The sequence below is a fragment of the Harpia harpyja genome, chromosome 1, assembly GCF_026419915.1.
Source record: "Harpia harpyja isolate bHarHar1 chromosome 1, bHarHar1 primary haplotype, whole genome shotgun sequence".
NCBI classification, from domain to species: Eukaryota; Metazoa; Chordata; class Aves; order Accipitriformes; family Accipitridae; genus Harpia; species Harpia harpyja.
The window spans coordinates 21,510,492-21,531,248 of NC_068940.1; the positions used below are offsets into that span (position 1 = coordinate 21,510,492).

At 36.9% G+C, this 20,757-nt stretch overlaps 1 protein-coding gene across 5 annotated transcripts in view; it reads left to right on the top strand.

Moving 5' to 3' along the window:
* Positions 1-14,163, top strand: part of CDH12 (cadherin 12) — a 394,341-nt gene extending 380,178 nt beyond the window's left edge. For 4 of the 5 annotated variants that reach the window (XM_052781074.1, XM_052781082.1, XM_052781094.1 and 1 more), the window contains 4 exons: positions 1,202-1,323; positions 2,851-2,968; positions 7,412-7,663; positions 12,511-14,163. In XM_052781074.1, coding sequence (XP_052637034.1) covers positions 1,202-1,323; positions 2,851-2,968; positions 7,412-7,663; positions 12,511-13,010 — 992 coding nt within the window. In that variant the 3' untranslated portion in view covers positions 13,011-14,163. Of the gene's footprint in view, positions 1-1,201; positions 1,324-2,850; positions 2,969-3,150; positions 3,277-7,411; positions 7,664-12,510 lie in introns of those variants that run through there. The other variant, XR_008234241.1, reaches the window with a different exon arrangement.
* Positions 14,164-20,757: the final 6,594 nt, after the last annotated feature.

The window sequence follows — 20,757 nt, forward strand, 5'->3', positions numbered from 1 at the left end:
TTAGTAGTTCCTAAGAACAAGAAAGAAATCATGTACAATTTCTACAGTGCCACTATGAAGAGACTTTGCCCATTGCTGTGTTAGTTATAAACAACTGAAACGCAAAGGTTTATACAAACTTTGAAGTAAGCAGCTAATGCAAATAATTTGAAGGGTCCATTGATGTCTGAAGATTCAAGAAAACTGTTCTTGTACTTAACCATGACCCCATGCTGTGACTCCTACACCACCCTGAGTCACAGCATAGATTTCTTGAATAGTTAACTGTGTCTGTATAGTGGCTGCCACTTGTCTTAAATGCAAAAGGATAAAAGAATTATCCTTTTGATTCACCAGCTAAACTGTTTTTTATGTATCTGCTATCTCGCAAGAGGTCTCAGCGTAAAGTAAAAGAGAATATTGTCTGCTCTGTATTGAATTTGTGTCTCCTTTCTGTCAGACATTGCATTTGCAGGTAAACTTGTTTATAAAATGCATCTAGTGCCTGATGAAGATTATCTGCATCGGTAGGACAATGGAAAGAAGCATAATGTAAACTGATTTTTAGCATTTCTTTTGCACAAAAGTATTTGCTGCTCACAAATATTTATGCAGTTAAAGAAATATCTGTTACCACATAGCCTAATGGTTTAACCACAAGTTGAATGAATGCTAGCTTTACATGTTACACTGCTAAATTTACCACTGACTCTGGCTTTCAGCAAGATTTTTCTTTATATCTTTCTTTCTTACTTTTCTCCATCTTCTAAATGGGAATGCCCCACTTACCTCCTTAATATCTTGAAGATGTAAACAGTGGCTAAGTAATAAATATTGATTTTCTGCATTCCATTGTGGAAAACAGAATTCAGTTTTAATCACTGGAAGCATTTTCCACATAGTCCATAAAAAGTGATCTGAGAAAAGTTTGCATCTTTAATTACAGGTACAACTTCAAATTCTTTAATTTATGCTCTGATAAACATAATCATGTTGATTGATTCCTTGCCCCATGAAGAGTAATGGATCAAAGTCTGGTACAAAACGATAAGAAGTTTGCTTCTGATTTCTCCTTAGTACAAATCAGAAAAAAATGGAAGTCAAGGGCTTTAGAAGTCACAGTACTGGGATCAAAACAGTTTATGACAGCTCATGGACACTGGTGATGACAACAAACATAAATAGTATTCCTTAATGCTTTTCTCCTAAAAATCATTTATAGGTAACCCACTATTAACCAGCAAAGTCAACGTTATAATAAATGTCCTGGATGTCAACGAGTTTCCTCCTGAAATTTCAGTTCCATATGAGACATCTGTATGTGAAAATGCCAAGGCAGGACAGGTATTTCAAATTTGTAATGCTTGCTATTTTGCTTTTTCTTTCCTTATTATTTATAGCAATAGAAATTTCTGGGTTTGAAAATGACATCGTGGTTAGAATTCTTTTACAAATAAAATGCTTGTGTTGGAAATACGTTTTAGAATTCTGTTTGTTGACCTTTATGGTCTATTTATTTTTATTATCCTTGATTATACGGGCCTGAGCCACACTTCACTGTGTATTTAATAGCTATGACAGGAGAAAGAAACCCTTCCTTAAAGACACTTAAGTTAAGGGTAAAACTACAGTGAATAAATGGACACATTTTTGTGTCCTGTTCTGAGAAAAAGAACCCACAACCCTAAAGACAATCCTCTGGAAAGCTTGTTTTTATAAGCAGTTTCAAATATATACATACACACATATATAGTATGCAAAACCTATTTCAGATTCAGAATATCACCTTATACCATGAGGGATGCCAGTATTAATAGAGCTGGCCCCAGAAACTGTTGGCATGTGCTCCTTCTGCACAAAATTTGTGCAATTAAACACAGTGCTGCAAAGCACCAAGGCCAACCATCATACATATTAACAGCTAATACTGTTTCCAAGGCAAGGCTTATAACTTCAGCTGTTTAACTTTGAGAGTTACTGCCAGCTGTGGAAGGAACATATTCAGCCTGCTGTGTAATCAGTGACTTCTCTTTATGTGTATGTAATACGTAATCAGTCCATGTGATTTTTATTGCCTTTATTACAGATTTGTCCATGACTTCAGATGATATTCCTATCTCTTTTTTTTTTTTTTTTTTTTTTTTAGTATGTTTCAACTAGCTACCATACATCCCAATTTAACTTACAGTTTATCAGAGACCTTCAGTTTCTTATCCAGGCACTAACAGTAGAAGGGGGAACCTTTTACAAGGAAGGCTGAGACAAGCACTGAGCTGTCAAAAATTATAAATATTTAGATCTTTGTTACATTAAAAAAATGCCTTCCTTTTAAAAAGAACAGTGGCAATCCTACTATTTTAACTGCACTGTGCTTATCTGACATCTAGTAGGTAGGACTCTGGGACCCAAAAGTTCCTTTATGCCTAGATGGTGCAGACCTTTCAACCCTCCCTACTTTGTTTCAAGCTGTAAAATTAGGGTGCAGGTTTGTGAAGTACTACAACATGTACCGGTCGTAATAGTGATAGTAGCAGATAAAGTGAACTGTCTTTAAGTAATCACTCACCTGAAAACAATCACTAGTATTTTGATACAAAGGACAAATATTAAATACTTCTGCTAAGAATGTAGGGTAAATCTTTCTGATTTCCTTCAGATATGTCAAAGCGAGACTTTCTGAGACATCATGAGTTCTCCAGAGGCTAGAGTATTCAGACTTCTTGCCTCCAATGTCCAATATATTAGGGGAATGAGAGTAACCCAGCAGGATTTCACTTTCATTGTTCCATTTGATGTTCGCTTTGCACTTCTACAAAACTGCTTCTTTAGAAGAGTGAACTGACTTCAGAATTAATCTTAATCTGGTTTCAGGTGATACAGACTGTCACTGCAGCAGACAAAGATTTGTCACCAGCTGGGCAGAGGTTTTCCTTCAGACTGTCACCTGAGGCTTCCAACAAACCAAATTTCACAATCCATGACTATAGAAGTAAGTTCCTTACCCGTATCTCTCTTTCAGAGCAGCAGGCTGTGATTATAATGACAAATATGATTACTTTGTATTACAGTCATGTCTACAGACTAACTTTTTTATTTGACATTTCTAATTGTTAAACTATCTAGGACATATATTAATATAAATTCAGGTCTTGCACCTTTTCTCATTTTTAGGGGACAGGAATTGTCAGAACACCAAAGGCTGAGATTTCCCTACAGGCCTGCAAAAACACTGCTACCTGTTTTATTTTCTTCCTTTTATCATTCAGTATCTCAGGAAGAGCTCATATGCCAATGCAGGTATACCTTTAAACAAGGCACTATTGCTGCCTTGTTTAAATACTATTACTTTGCTAATTGTTTTCAAAGTACCCAGTTATTGTTCTTTCTGGAGGATTCATAGTCCTGCAGAAGAATTAGTTCTAAATATGGACATTTGAGACTATACTGAGTATGATGTAAAGGTTCCTTTCGTGAGAATTAAGTAACCCCAGCCCTAAAAAGGGCTAGAAATGGATAATACACAGAATGAAAATAGTTGCAGAGGCCACTTATTTAGTCTTTTAAAAAAACCATTTAAGTATATGACTCACATTATTTTTGAAGCCATGAATTTTTGTCAATGTGAGGTGATACAAAATTAAAGCCAACAAAATAAGTACAACTATTAATCATGGAGACCTTTATCATTAAGAAAGTTCAGGAAGAAATAAGTTTGAAACAGCAGAAAAATAAACTGTACTTATTTTCTCTTTTTATATAGCTCCTCTGTGAAGATGACAAGACAAAAATGGTTTATTCCCAAACTTACTACTGACTTTCATCTTAGTATGTCATAGATAGCTAAAAACATTTTACAGATGAGCGAAGAATTTGACTTAATGACTTGTAAATACAGTACACAGTGAAACCATAATAATTCATAATATTGCAGATATGACTAATAGTAACCTATGAAACCAAAAATATGTAGATCAGGGTTTTATCAGAGGCCATTCAAATAGTTTTCTTGAGACAGACAGCTCAGTGAATATGAAGGACAACCTTACAATGCATTCAAGTCCCCTCACTTCTGTTCTTGGAAGATTAGGTCATTACTCTTCTCCAGAAGTGCTTAGTCTAAACAGTTTGGTTTTAACAGCTACTAGGATTTAAAACATTGTGGCATTTCAATATCTAACTATATATTGCCAAGCGAGATTTAAATGCTTTACATCTGTGTCCCACTGGACTTAAAATTTTGGACAATGCTTAAGTTTGCTTCCCCTTAATGCTGCATTGTAATTTCTGTTATTTTCTGTTCACTACTTAGCTGTTGGTAGTATTTGCTTGGAAAACTCAGCATGATGAACTTTGTTACTGATTATAATTAAAAAGGAAAAAAAATGTTCTCTATATCTTAACAGAAGAAGGAAAATATACTTCTTTAGAGCTTCCCTACATTTGACATGAATTATTTTCATTTTTTCACTTTTCAACACATTTGAAGGCCCATATGGGTAATACCTTCATAGTTACGTTGTCTTATAACACGATTACTGTGTATTTCTAAATACCTTTGCTCTATTGGTCAAGATTTCTTTAAAGTAAGAGCTTTAATTTCTTTCTTTCTGTCCATTTACTAAAATATCCTGTAATTTCACCAAGATGTAATTTTTTCAAATAATTACAAACTATTGTTTTAAATGTAAGCCTTCCAGTTCATCTCAGGTCATTTTAACATATTTAACTCCTCAAAAGAATCTTTAAACTTAAAAAGGCTATACCATAAACTCAATGACCTTTCTCATTTACAGCTTTTGTGAAGTGTGCTTAGAATCTGAGTTTGGTGAGGAAATTGCTCAAATATTATTAGATAATTAAATTTTGCTGTTTAAACCAGTGATGCTGACAGCAAGATTACTTTGGATCTCAGTAGTCTGTTAATAAACTTTCTCTACTGTATAAAACCAAATGCAATATTCCCATAAAAGATGGAATTAGAAACCACCAAGACACAGCTTCTCATGCATAAATGTTTGAGTGTGCATGTACCTATATACACACTCTTAAAAGCATTTCTTAACACTTACTAAAAAAGAAGAAAGAATTACGCTATTTTTGAAACATAAGGAAGACAGAATAAAAGCTTTTGTGGAACATTTTCCAACCATAAAAGACTTTTTCATTGTTGATGATTTTACAGAGCTATTAGAAAAATCTGTCCAAACAGAAACTCTGTACAATATTTTCAATATCTTCTGCTTTTTGCTTGCCAAAAAGGTGGAAGGTCTACTCTGCACACAATTTAGATGTATAATAACACAACCTTATTTTCCCTACATAAACTTTTTAAAAACATAAATACCATTATCTTTTGAGTTAACAATTATGTTAGTACCAACCAAGTACTTTGTGAAAGGAATTTTGATTTTTTTTGAGGAAACAATCTTGTTCACTGTGCTACAATTAACACTTTTACTAGTGAAGGTGTCATTTAACATTTTAAACACATAAAGAAGCCCAATAACCAGTGCTATTCTATACAGCTGAAAATCATGGGTGGTGTGATATTACAGCAGGTGTAATATGTTTGTAGTGCACCCAAGAGAATAAACTTTTCCAGGTTCCATATGTCCTCAGAATATAACTTAATGAGGACAGAAGCAAGACAGAAGCTCAAGGTTGCCATGTGGAGTCTCTAGAAAAATAAACACAGGGAAGTGTTATGTTTCTAGACTATGCCTTCAGCAGCGCTGAGACCAATCCACTAGCTGTGAATAGAAGCGAAAGGCCCTGGCAGAGCTGGAGTGCTTCCAGCTGAATTGCCCACCTCCCTCGTTCCACTTTGCTGGCCTCACTCTGCTCTCCGGAGTGCTGCTTCCCTGCTGAGAGCACTCAGTTGCTCATGTAAGAGAGAATTTTCCTTCTCCCCAGACTGTCACACGCATCCTGAAAATTAATTTATTGCCAACAGACTGAAGAACCAGAAGCTGTCTCAGCTTCAGGCTGCAGCTCCAGGCTGCTCTGTGTAGAGTTCAAACACATGCCTGTGTCCATATTTTCAAAAGGAGCTTGAACAACTGAAAGGGGTTGTAGAAGAGTAACAAAAATTGTGCAAAGACTTAAGAGCTTGATCTGCTTGATTCTTCTCAAAGGAGAATAGAAAGTAATTTGGTTGCATTGTAACAGGTATTGAAGTGATCTTCAACGTTGCAATTAGAAGAAAAAAAAAGGAATAGAAATAATTCTATTAATAGAAATAAGAATAGAAATAAGATTAAGCTGTATGATTTCAAATTACATCTAAAACTCTATACAGTGCAGTTTAATCATAGAAAGAACAAGCTGAAGTTGGAAGTTGGTTTGATTCAAACAATTTTGAGACATTTTTCTTTTTCAAAACTAAACGTCACTGAACTTGATGGGTCCATGTGCCACATCCAAGTTTGATAAAAAGGGGACTTCTGCAATAAGCATTTTATCAGTCGAGTTCTTTTTCAATAGTGTCTGATCATAACATACCTGGTTTTGGATATTTAGCGTTCCTTCTTATTGTCCTTAATCAGAACTGCACACAAGTATTTGAGTGTTGAATTCAGTGCCCTTAATCCTTCTACCTAGTGACAAAACCAAGAAGGGATGAAAGTCATAACGTGGACAACAAGAGACCTCTTCTAAAGATACAGTAAAGCACATGGGTGAGATGGCAAAATGGTGACAGCTGCAGGCTGCCTTCATTCAGATCTGTCAGCTAATTAATTCCCTGCTAATTTCATTTGGGTTTTGCTTTCAATGTAATTCTTTTAATCTGCACATCGTTTCCTTGCTACTCTGTTTGATTCAAGAAAAGCAGCAATAACTGAGTATCTACTGGGAAGAAATGACAAAACATATCTTCTAGGAGTTCTGAACGCATTCATGACTCATTGATGGAAAATGTAGTGATTATAAAGTACTCAGTTCATTTGTGTACTTATTTCTAATGGGGCAGGAAAGTTGAAGGGGATTTGCACTTTGTCCAGGTGTATTACTTTCAGTTTTAAAGGGAAATTGATTAATTAATAGAGACTTGATTCTAAATTCATGTGCAATCAAAGTCCTTTGGACCACAGGCTTGGAATGTGAGGAGATAAGGAGAAAAGAAAAACTGAAAACCCCTCCTAATCTAATACCTGTAATGCTTTTTTTAATTATTATTTATGTTGGTTTTGAAATTTTAGCTGTCAATGTAACAACTTTACAAGAAATGGAATATTATTTAACACTCTGCAAAAAATAGCTGTACCAGTCAGAATACAATACCTTTTGTAATGATAAAACAAGCCAATTACATAAAGCATGTCACTGAGTTTCAAAACTGGAATAGCTGCCTATTACTAAAGGTGATACAAACTACAACGGTGAATTGAAGTACACAATAAAAATCCTGTAATGACCGTGTTGTGTTTTACAGACAACACAGCTGGGATTGAAACCAGGAGAAATGGTTACAGCAGAAGGCAGCAAGAGCTGTACTTTCTTCCAGTAGTAATAGAAGATAGCAGTTACCCTGTCCAGAGCAGCACAAACACAATGACTATCCGTGTTTGCAGATGTGATTCTGATGGTACCATCCTGTCCTGCAATGTGGAAGCAATCTTCTTACCAGTAGGCCTCAGCACAGGAGCGCTGATTGCAATCTTGCTGTGTATTGTTATACTTCTAGGTTAGTTCTCATGAAACCACATGAAGTGCATTACTCTGATTATTCACCTGTGAATTAATTTGTGGTGTTGTTAGCTTCATCTATTGTTTAACAACAGCTATTGAAAATGTGCGGCAGTTTATGAGAATTTTTATGCTTCTGTGTTTCTAGAAAAGCATCCAAAAGCACTGACCATGACTGTGAACCTGCTAACACCTACGTATTTTCTTATTGCATGAAGAGAACCAGCTTTCAGTGAAATCCAAACCATAATTTTTTTCTCTGAAACAGTTTTTTTAAATACCTTTCTTGAGAATTAATATTTTTAGATTATTACTAAGGTAGACAAGTCCTACTGACAGTAACAGCAGTAAGGATCTAATAAGGGCCTTTCTTTAATTCTTCATGCCAACTTGGGCAAAAGGAGAATGAGCAATGAAAGAGGAGAAAATAACTGTAATGTAGACTGTGGCTGGCTAGATCGATGTAAAACTTTACAGGAACATTTTAATTTCAGGCAGGCATGGATTACATAAAGTGGTGTTGTCATTTGATTGACATTATATTTAAATATTGCCTTATTTACAGCAGGCCCAAAGCAGTCAATGCTCATGTACATCCTACTTATGATATAGCCTTAATGAACTGATAACAAAATCAAACCACCTTTGTAGCTTACACAGGCACAATGTGGGCTGCAGAAAGCAGACTGATTCTTACAGATGCTAGCCTATGCCCCTTCTTGATGCTAGTGGGCTTCCTAGACCTCATGCTGCTCCTTATGTAGGTCTAATGCATAGGCAAAAATAGATGCAGACACAGAATATAACATATGGATATCTCCTTGCATTTGCAGAATATAGTAATTTACCACTTAAGTAAATTACTACAGGCTCAGGGTTACATAAATAGCTTCTGAGTAGCAAAAGTCAGAAAAAAAGGGGAAAAAGTCAGAATTTCTGTTCTGTGTAAAAATTTTATGTTGTGAGAAAAATATTGTTTCAAATCAGAATGAGAATGGCAAATGGTCATACCTCCCATGGAATAGGAATTAATAACAAATACACCCATTCTGAAGAATTTAAAAAAAACAAACCAGAACAATCAATTTTTCAGAAGCAAGAAGAATGCTGTCTCCTTTACCACAATTCATTGGGACTGCTTTTTTGCTTTTAGGGGTTTCCTGGGTAAAACCAGCCAGGGGTGAGCCTTAGCATCAAAGAAATTCCATTATGAAAAAAGCTTTAACTTATTTTCACGTGAAGAGATAAGTCAATTAGAGCTCTGTCTTAAAGCAGGACTCCCAGGATATCTAGCCTCTCTGTTACAGAGCAACGTGACTAGAAGCCCTAAACACATAGCTGTAGCAAAGCCTTTCAAGTTGCCACCTTTTTGTCCAGTAATCTGGACAGTGTGAACTATGCAGCAGAGAGCTTGGTGCTCTTAGTACAGACATCATTTATGATGGCAGAGTATCTGGGGAAGCAGGAATACCTGAAGTCTGAATTTCCTCCACTTTTGCTAGGTGATCATGGAGGCCTTCAACAGAACTATGTTTATGTTTCCCTAATGCTTTGTTGAAATAAATACAATTTTTATTTTAAAACCCCAGCATATTCAATCAAAAATAATTGTGTCAAAGAACTCCTTACCAGCTCTGCTGCTGCTTGATGCTCTTGTTGTATACAAAACTAATGAAGCTATTTTAATTCCTGCTTTGCACAGAACGCCAGACTGAATTACCGAGATTATGGTTGGAGAAGAGGTTTTGGTCCTTTAATAACTCCCTTCATTCCAATCAGCCTGGCAATATTACCCAGAAAAACTAATGTATAAATAATGAGATATCCAGTGCTGTGTGTAACCTAAGAGAATGGTGTTTAGCTTATATCCGGACTTTCTCCTTACTATTCCATTGATCAATTTAAAAACTGCTTTTGGATTTTCATTTCTTACTGTGAACCTGGCCTGACACAGAGTCATTAAAATTGTAGTAGAAGTCATTCTTGTTGAACTCATTTCTACACAAAAGACAGTCAACATATTACCAGAATCAGAAGTTATTTTAGGCCACACAAGCCTGACCATGAATTTATAATCATTGCAACTCCTGTATTCATTATTGTGTTACTTCACCAAGAGCACTTAGAACACTGTCATTTCTACTAAAGGCAGTTGGGGAATTAAAAATAACAAAAAGACCAGTTTACTACAAGCAGACTTTGCATTCAATGAAATATACCTCCAAAGACAAACTATTGAAAAAAACCCCACAGGCTGATTGCCATTGAGTTGCCATTTGGAATAAAACACAGTTTGTAACATTTTGTATTATATAGAATCACAAAATCACAGCTGCAAGGCACTTCTGAAGACCATCTGGTCCAACTTCCCTGCTTACAGCAAAGTCAGTTAGAGCAGGTTGCTCAGGATCCAGCTGGGTTTTAAATGTCTCCAAGGATAGATACACCACAACTTCTCTGGGCAACATGATCCAATGCTTGACCCTACTGACAGTAAAGAAGCTTTTTTTTCTTATGTTTTAATGGAATTTCCTGCATTTCAGTTTGTGCCCATTGCCTCTTGTCCTGTCGCTGGGCATCTTCTTTATTTCCATCCATCAGGTATTTATATACGTTGGTAAGATCCTCTGAGACTTCTCTTCTCTGGGCTGAACAGTCCCAGCTCTCTCAGCCTCTCCTCGTATGGCAGATGTTCCTATCCCTTAATCATCTTTGTGGCTCTGCACTGGACTCCAGGAAGTCCATGTCTGTCTTGTATTGAGGAGCCCAGAACTGGACCCAGAACTCCAAGTGTGTCTGACCAGGGCTGCACAGAGGGGAATGATCACCTCCCTAGACCTGCTGACAACGATCTTCCTAATGCAACCCCAAATGCTGTTGGCTGCCTTTGCCACAAGGGCACATTGCTGGCTCATGGTGAACTTCTTGTCCACCAGGACTGTAGGTCCTCCTCTATCAAGCTGCTTTCCAGCCAGTCAGCCAAGATCATCTACAGTATACAGTAATTCCTCTCCACGTACGGGACTTGGCATTTCCCGTTGTTGAACTTCATGGGGTTCCTGTTGGCCCATTCCTGCAGCCTGGTGAAGTCCCTTTGAATGGTGGTGCAACCCCTGTTTTGTATCACCTGCAAACTTGCTGAGGGTGCACTCAATCCCATGATCCAGGTCATTTATGAAGATGTTAAATAAAACTGATCCCAGTATCGACTCCTGGGGTACCTCACTAGTGGCTGGCCTCCAGCTGGGCTTTGGGCTGTTGATCACAACCCTTACAGCCTGGCAGTTTGGCCAGCTTTGCAATGCACCTCACTGTCTACTTGTCTAGTCCACACTTCCTCAGTTTTTCTGAGAAGGTTGTTACAGGACACAGCGTCAAAAGCTTTGCTAAAGTTAGGATAAAAGTAATGCACTTTTCTCCTTTCATCCACCACTCACCTCATTGTAGAAGGCTATCAGGTGAGTTAAGCACAATTTCACCCTCATAAATCCATGTTGACTACTCCTGATCCCCTTCCTGTTCTTGATAGGTTTGAAAATGGTTTCCAGAATTATTTGCTCCATCACTTTCCTCAGGATCAAGGTGAGGCTGACTGGCCTGTAGTTCCCTAGCTCATTCTTCTTACCCTTCTTGAAGATAGGAATGACGCTTACTCCAGTCCTCAGAAACTTCTCCCAGTCCCCACAACCTTTCAAAAATTATTGGAAATAGCCTCACAATGACATCTCTAATCTCCCTCACCACTCGTGTGCATCCCATCAGGTCCCATGTCTTTGCGTGAGTCCAGTTTGTTTAAGTGTTCCCTACCCTGATCCTCTTCCACCAAGGATAAGTCTTTCTTGTTCCAGACTCAGAGGACCTGGGATTCCTGAAGGACAACCTTACCAATAAAGACAGAGGCAAAGAAGCCATTGAGTAGGTTGGCCTTTTCTGTGTCCTTTGGCAACAGGTCCCCTGCCCCATTCAGCAGTGGGCCCACATTTTCCCTACTTCTTCTTTTGCTGCTATCGTATTTGTACAAGCTCTTCTTGTGGCCCTTCACGTCCCCCATGAGATTCAATGGCAGACGGTCTTTGACTTTCCTAACTGCATCCCTGCTTGTTCAGACAGTCACTGTATATTTCTCCTGGTTCACCTGTCTCTGTTTTCACCTCTAACATGCCTCTTTTTTATCTCTGAGTTTAGTCAGGAGCTCCTTATTCATCCATGCAGGCCTCCTGCTGCCTTTGCTTGATTTCATGCTCATCAGGATGGACCACTGTTGAGGTTGGAGGAGGTGATACTTGAAATTCAACCAGCTCTCCTGGACCCCTTTTCTCTCCAGAACAATATCACATGGGATTTTTCAAAGCAGATCCCTAAAGAGGCCAAAGTATGCTGTATAAATAGCTGAAGTAGGATTATTTTTTCTCCATTTCAAAGATTCCAAATAATTTTTTTCCCTTTAATAGTGTGGGGTTTTTTTTCTCTGCAATGTGGAAACTTGGGGATTTTTCTCTATTTTGCTGTGGAAGACATTTAAAAAAAAAAATCTCTGTCTTTCTGAACTAAAAAGCTGAAGTCCTGTCCAATTCTATTTGTTCGCAAAGCAGGCCAGTAGGAAAATTATTTGTTACTTCCTTCAGCAGCACAGCAAGCACTAAGGAGTTAGAGTCATACATCAAACAGTAAGTGACTTTTCATTGACTAGAGCACTGCTTTTTTAAAAGAATAGTAGGAGCGTATCTTCTAAGGAAAAAAGTCCCTTTGATTGCTTGCAACTTTCAAAGGAAGATACAATGATATGTTATGAGAGTACCAAATTATTTCTGTGCGTGTCTTAACTTCAGTTTTCTCTCATTACAGTCATTGTGGTACTGTATGTAGCACTACGGAGGCAGAAGAAAAAGGACACCCTGATGACCTCTAAAGAAGACATCAGAGACAACGTTATCCATTATGATGATGAAGGAGGTGGAGAAGAGGACACCCAGGCTTTCGACATAGGTGCCCTGAGGAATCCCAAAGTGATTGAAGATAACAAAATACGCAGAGACATAAAACCAGACACCTTGCGTTTTCCGCGTCAGAGACCACCAGTGGAAGATAACACAGACATAAGAGATTTCATTAATCAAAGGCTGCAGGAAAATGATGTAGATCCAACTGCACCCCCTTATGACTCCTTGGCAACCTATGCTTATGAAGGAAATGGATCTGTTGCAGAGTCTCTCAGCTCTATAGACTCCCTAACTACAGAGGCAGACCAGGATTATGACTATCTGAGTGACTGGGGACCTCGCTTTAAGATCTTGGCAGATATGTTTGGAGAAGAAGAAAGTTATAACCCTGACAAAGTCACTTAAGTACACCTATAACAGTGAAATAAAAAGAAAAGTAAACCAACAACAAATTTAAAAGATAAACCTAAGCTTTATAATAGGACAGGATTCCTTTGATTATAAAAGACAGCAACTGTTTCCAGCAAGTTACTACATTTATCATACTGTCAGTTTTGGTTTGATCTGCGAAGGAAATATAAATCCTGTAATATACACAGGTTTTTGTTGTTATTTTGTTACTCTGGAATTACACTGAGACAAGCTCAGGCCTACAAGGTACAGTTTACTGACCTGACTTAGAAAGAAGATAGCTTTCTGGCATCACGGTGGAAGAGTGGTAGCTTTTTCGTAATTCCACTAAAGTGCCTATTGAAACTTTTATCATTTAAATGGTAAAGAGTCTGCTGTGATGGTGTTACAAAACTGAATGGTAAATTGGACAAGAACTTCAAGACAAGAAGCAATAGCAACATGCTGACTTCTTTTAGAACAAAAAAAGAGATCACTTCCTGGAGTATGTCTAATGACTAAAACTAAGCGGGGGGGTGTACGTTGTGTTTGCGGGTTATGTTTGTTTTTTTAAAAGAAGAAAACAGTATGTCAAGATGTCATATTTCTTCTTCCAAAATTCCACTGGAAATTTAAACTTAAAATGCTATTGCTCACTCTTAAGATGTAAAGCCCAAATTAAAAAGGAAAAGTTCTTAGCATACATCAATGAATATTTAAAATGTTCATGCAAATATTACATTTTCCCAAAATAATAAAAAGGTGAAAGCAGCTATTCCTTTATGTGAAGGAAATTTCCCTTGGCTCCCCCTCTTCTTTTAAAATGAGACTATTACTAGAACGTAAAATGGAGAGGGTTTTTTTAAGACTATTATTGTATTTTTAATACCAAGACATTTTTTTCCCTTGTAAGTATCACTAAAGAAGTATATGTAAAAAACTCCACATCACTTTTCTTTGCAATTAGATTGTTGCTCTGTAGGTACTATAGGCATACATGTTATAGAGATAGTTATTTTTCAACTGACCATCTGCTACAGTTCAGCATATCATTGTATTTCACTGTCAGACCCACATCAAACATTTTAAAAAGCTTTTGAGGATGGAAACCTTATTAATTTTGTTCTTGCCAAAATATTAACAAAGGCAGAATAAAAATATAAAACAGTATGTTTGTCCACTCTTTATGTACATACCCATGCGTAAATGTAGCTGTGCAGGTAACAGAAGTACAGATACATGCAAGGCATTATGCCATGGAAGATCCCCTGTAAAACTATTTCATGTGACTTTTTCTGATGATCTAAGGCATAGACATTTTGTAAGACAATGGTTTATGGCCCCTGAAGTGCATATATCCTTGTATTCTCCTAAAATCTCTGCAGTGCTATAGAATCTCTGAGCTCTACCCATGATTAATGGCACTGGCAAGGTCAGCCCAAGTCTTTCATGAATCAGAAGTCTTTTATTCACCTCAGGTCTACAGCTTACTTTCTGTAGCATTGAATAATTAATAGCTATCAGATATACTTAGCTCACAAGTCTGATATTAACATACGCAAAGTTCCCTTTACTCTCTTGGGGAAATGTAAAGGTATTTCAAAGTTGTGTAAATTAATCTCCCAATGACACTTTAAAAGGTGTATAGTTTAAATAAGTTTTGGATCGTTCGGTACAATTGGACAGGGCTGCATTAAAAGCATGATTAGCATAGCTTCTACCAGCAGAGTGCTGAGGAAAAGACAGCATATGGTAACAAGAAAGGTTTGTGGTTTTTTTCACTATCAACAAAGGTATCCGATGTTCCCTGAAAGACAACCTAAGCCAACAAAAGCTCTCTTCTCACAGGACAGGGAAGCAGATGGAGTGGCAGGGCCCATTTGCCAGCATAGCAAGTTTTCACATGGAAGGTGATGTTTTTAATTTTCACACATCTTGCCAGCATAGAAAAGGCAACTTGATTCTGCAGAGTGGGCCTAAAATAGAGCTCTGAAAAAAAAAAAAAAAATATATATATATTTGCTACTAGTTACAACACAGGTTTAATTCATATAAAATTCACAGTTGTGGAGGTACTTAGGAATACTTCCTCATGTAGCATATGCACAGCAATGCTTCCTACCCTGCAGCCACAGCTACAATAAGTGTCTGACACTGCTCACTTACGGATGTGCAATCCTTTAGCCAAACTCTGCTCTTAGTAACTGTATTAGTCCTTTACATGTATTTCACTAGTAAAGTCAACATAAGTGAGAGCAGTGTTTGACTCTTTGACATCATGTGGCGTGCTTGCTCCTGAGAAAGTTGTATTTGTAGCGGATACTGGGTGAACATTAGGTGTCTTGAATAGGTTGCCATTTGCTCTAAGGAGGACAGTCTGTATGGGAGCCTGACTTCCAAAATGGGTAGACAGAAAATGTGGTCTTAAACATGCTGCTACACAAAATCCACATTAAAGAGTGAGTTGTTTTATGTTAAATTAATACCAAATTGAATATAAAACGCATATTTTTGACCTTTAAGAGGTTTGTAACTGAGTTGTTTCTATCACATAATTAATAAACCTCCAGGAAGATTTAAAACAAAAAAAAAATTGGTATGTAATTACTAATGCAATTGTCCTATAAAATCAGAATTATAATATTTTAAGACCTTTCTTGAAGAGTGATCAAACAATTTTAACTTAACGGGTATTTTTGGTAAACAGCTCTATAGAACTAAGGAAAAGAATTGCTTTTCATTTATGCATAACCTGGGATTCAGGAAATTTTAGTTTAATTCCATGGTCTCTCACTCTCTTTCTAAGAGACGCTTGTCAGGTTTTTAACACCTTATTTTTTAAAAGGTAATCAGACAACTATGAAATTTACAAGATTTAAAATATGTCAAGGCATCTGAGATGACAAAAAGTCAATGGGATTAAGGAACCCCTGTGCATTTGTAAATTCTATTATCAGATAACTATTTCAGTTTAAGCACTATATCTTCAAAAAGTCTCTACAAACCCTTGCAAAATCAAGATGTTAAAGTGGATGCCTGTCTTTCTGTCGATTGTGGAAAGAGCCACAAACCTCAAATTCTCCCAGAGCGACAGGAAGCTAAGATAATGCTTAAAAGACACAGAAGGGATAGATTTGAGAGAAATACTTTTGTTTAAATTTCCAAACGTAGCATACTGGTGCACAAATGTCTAGTATCATCTTAAATGTCCCAACAGTGCCCCCCTCCCCCCCAGCAAATCACAAGACATTCTGTAAAATGCCTTCTGCACATGAAGGCATTGAGACACTTCACTGGCACAAAACAAATCCACATTTTAAGTTAAATAATTATGACATGCACTAGTCGTGCTGAAATAAAAGTCTGAATGTAAAGCATTCAGCTAAGAAGGGAAGTATCTAAGGAATTCTAGCTGATAAGCTTATATACAGAACTGAAGACAAATTTGTAACAGAACATTTGAAAGGACTTTCAGGGAAGAAGGAAAAAGTCTTCCCCACCCTCCCAAGAAAGCTGAAAATGCCACTGGTTAGGAAAGTTCAGACAATTTCTCTGTGGGATCAGAACATAAAAGATTGCTAATATTTGGATTTAAGAATGCTACCACACAAATCTGAAAATGCTGTTATTCTTGAAAAGCAACTTTGCAATATTGTCAGTGAGTCAAATAGCAAGGATTTGGAAAGCACCGACAGTAGATATCTTTTGCACAAAGATATGTTTAAATATTTTATACTTTCACTATTTTTACTTATTTTATAAATTTGCTCTGAATTTTGCTGTTCAAAATAAAATCACAGGTACTGAGGATTTACTCTAGGTTGTGGAAGCAGAGTTCATTATGGAGCAAAGAGCAATGAATGATTCGACAGATTACTGACAATATTATTCTAGAGACTACCTTGAAAATATTCTTGCCTAAAGAACAAAATGTCCATATCCACATAAATACAACTGATCCTTCACAACAGTAAACAATGTGGTTCAGCAGGTGCTATATTCATTTTAGATTTACCTTGATTATTGTTATGAAAGAGCTCTTAAGACTGTGTTGCTATGAAATAACAAATCTCTATTAAAAGAATACAGGAAGAAAATATAATAATCCACTGGGTTTCAGGCATTTCATATGACATTAATGACTGGATTATACTTGCTGAGATTTAGGTTTGTAAATTCTTTGCAGTTATTTTATTAGTTTTATTATTATTATTAACATAGACATTCAAATCTTGTGTGTATGGAAATATTTTTGAGCTTTACAAATCTTCATGAAAACAAATAATGAAATGACCCCTAATAATAACCCTACTGAGATGACATTTAAGTGTGAATGAAAATCAAAGTTTATAGTACACCTCTTCACAACCTTCTCTTAATGGCAAATCTATAATAACCTGATTCCTTTTCTCTTCTTATTTAAATCAAGAACCAGATAAGTCATCAGAACATAAGCGACAGTTGCTATTTTGAGCAAAACTAAGATAAGTTCCTGTTTGGTTGTTTTTTTAATGTTCTATTTATTTAAACTTCCTTTATTCAACTTTAGTTTGCAACTAAAATCCCCAGATATTTTTTTCTATCTTATTTTCATTGCTGTGGTCCCAGTCAAAATACTTCTTAGGGCTCAGGGGTATCTTGTCAATGTGTATAAATACCTGATGGATGGAAGTAAAGAAGATGGAGGCAGACTTTTCTTAGTGGTGCCCAGTGACAGGACAAGAGACAATGGGCACAAATTGAAATGCAGAAAATTCCACTAAAATGTAAGAAAAAAGCTTCTTTAATGTCAGGATGTCAAGCAGTGGATCATGTTGCCCAGAGAAGTTGTGGTGTATCAATCCTTGGAGAAATTCAAAACCCAACTAGATTTGTCCTGAGCATCCTGCTCCAACTGACCCTGCTGTAAGCAGGGAGGTTGGACTAGATGATCTCCAGAGGTTTCTTCCAACCTCAGCTATTCTGTGACTTATGCTAAAATCATCCTGTCTGCTTAGGCTCCGAACCTCTAGTAAAATCAATGGCGTTAGGGACGTCACTACATATGCATAGTAACTATGACTTGTTTTAGAGAGACAGCTCAGGGAGGAGTGGAGGAATAGGATAGCAATCTGTAAAATTACTAGCAATATGTGTATAGTCTAGAGAGGGATAAATTATTTACTGTCCCAGTACAAGAAGTAAGGGTCATCACATGAAACTAGCAGGAGTCAGGATGAAAATAAAAAACTGGAGGTGGTTCTTCACATGATGAGTAGCTGAGATGATAGACATGGAGGCTTAGAGTTTACATAGGTTGAAAAAGAGGCTGGACAAATTCATGAAAAACTAATAATTTGTGAGTTGCTTAATACAGAGGAATCACATCTGGCTCAGGGAGTCCCTGAATAGTGCTTGATTAGCATCTGGGGGAGCCACATAACCTAGTCTGTTCCTATAGGTTTTGCTGGGATATCAGCTTATGGCAATGCTGGAGAGGATTACTACCCCAGTTTGACCAATCTTATTTTCTTATTATGAATTTATTGTAAATTTTAATTGATCCTCAAATCACCATTCCCTCAGTTCTAATTTTCCAAATTGCATAAAGCCAGTTCTTTCTTTTTTATTACATATCACAGGCGCATATGCATGCATATTTTATGATTTCCTTCAGATTTTAACTATTCTAATTGTCATATTTCCTTCAATTCTGCACACCTTTATATAGTACTTACACACTTTTGTCTTTAAGAGGGACACTAACACTGATAGCTGTCAGTGATGATGGTACAGTTCAGCTTAGTCTATATTTTAAATATTTCATTACTGCGTAAAGATGATAACCTCTACAATACATGTCATCTTTTGCATGCATTTCACTTCATTAGCTGTCCTGGTTACTTCCCTGTGTCCTGAGAACACATGAAGACAGAGAAGGGGGAATGCAGTGACTGGCTGGCTGGATGAGTGGCCAGTGTTAGTCCAGTATTCAGAAGCGCAGCCTACTGCTCCCCTGCTATGTGTTGTAATGTTAGAGGTGATTTATTATTCTCACATGTTGAATATTGTGCATTTACTAGTCAAATGCATGTTTTTCTACTATATGCCTCTGTCAGAAAGGATAATTCAAGAAGCATAAATTAATACCCTTCTTTCTCTGAAGCTATGAAGGTGTATGGGGAGGAAATGGAATCATATTAGGAGAGATGAAAAAATAAATACGCCTTAACAGAATGTCTTATATTATTTGGTCACATGCCTGCAGTAAATAGTTTCATTTTTAATTGTGTCCTTGGAGTTCATTTTCTCTCTGTAGTCAGTGAAGTCAGGGCAATACATTTAATATTCAGAATGCTCCCACTGCCTTCAACCCCTGCTGCTTTAGCCTCTTCAGGTTACTTTGAAGTTTGGTCTTTATCCCCCTGTGCATTCATTACTCTTCCAGTTATGGGTCTTGCTGCATATCTGATTACAGCTGAACTTTCATGGTGGAAACGTCTGACCAAAAAAATACATGACACAGTAGTACAGGGGCAGAATTGTAGTTTGGGTTTACATAAGATGCTTCAGAATGAACAAACATCAACTTAATGTTCTGCAGACTGACATCAGCAGAAATCAGACTATGAACTTAATAAGGAAAAAACTAATGACAATATCAAAACTTTTAGTATATTTTCTCCCATTCTTCTACAGTATGTAACTCACATACCTGCTTTCTGTGAAGGGAAGGAGATGTGAAGGGAAGGAGATATAAAGAGAAGGAGGCAAAGGACTCTGGAATTGTTATGTCCTCTTATCTGCTATTTGTATTTAGCATTCATTTGTATATATAAATAACAATCTAACATTTCTTAGCTCAATTTTATTTCTTTGTCTTAAATTATGAAAATATATATTCTATGAAACTATGGGAGATTTGGCAATGACAAATGAAATACATACAAATGTTTCAAATCCAGTACAGCAAGATATTACTCTTCAGTTCTTAAAAGGAGAAATTTGAGGATAGAAATTCAGGGGTTTTTTCAGGTTTGCTGAATTTACCTCACCAATGAATGATTATCACTTTTAGTAATGCTGTTCCACAATTGGTAAGTGCTTTATTTTACTTTCAAGGGTTAATTTTTATAATTGCAATTGTAGTGACTTAAATTAAATGATTTCAGATCACATACTTTAGTTGTTGAGCTTGGTCCAGATGATGTGACTGGAAGTACCTAATATCGTATGTAATCAAGACAGAATTGTAAGTAAACTCAAAAAGTTGTTATGGAGAGGAGAATGCCCTGCCACAGCTCAGATTTTATGAAAGAGCATATTGATTTGACAACTCATCTAGGTAATAGCTCTAGAAAACTGTTGTCATGAGCAGAGTGAAAACCCTGTTTCAAACATTAAGCAGCAGAGGAAGCTTAAGTACATAGGAAAAGCTAAATGGGACCATTCTTCTCATTGAAATGGTCTGTAAAGGACCGTAGGACAGAATGGCCTCCCTAGAAACAGTATACCACTTCTGATCTGTAACTCAGAGACCATTTATGCATTTGCACTAAAGCATTGCAGGATTATAAAACAGCACAACACGAAACAGATGATAAAATGTTGTGAGCCATGACTGGTCTCTCCATTTTGTTAGAAGTCTCTGAGCTGAACTAGGCTCCATCATGCTTATTGTTTTGTCTGTATTCAGGAATTCAGAAATCTGCCGCCTCTTCTGCATGTGACGAAGCCTCTGTGGTGGGTTGGCCCCAGCCAGCAGCTAAGCACCACACAGCCA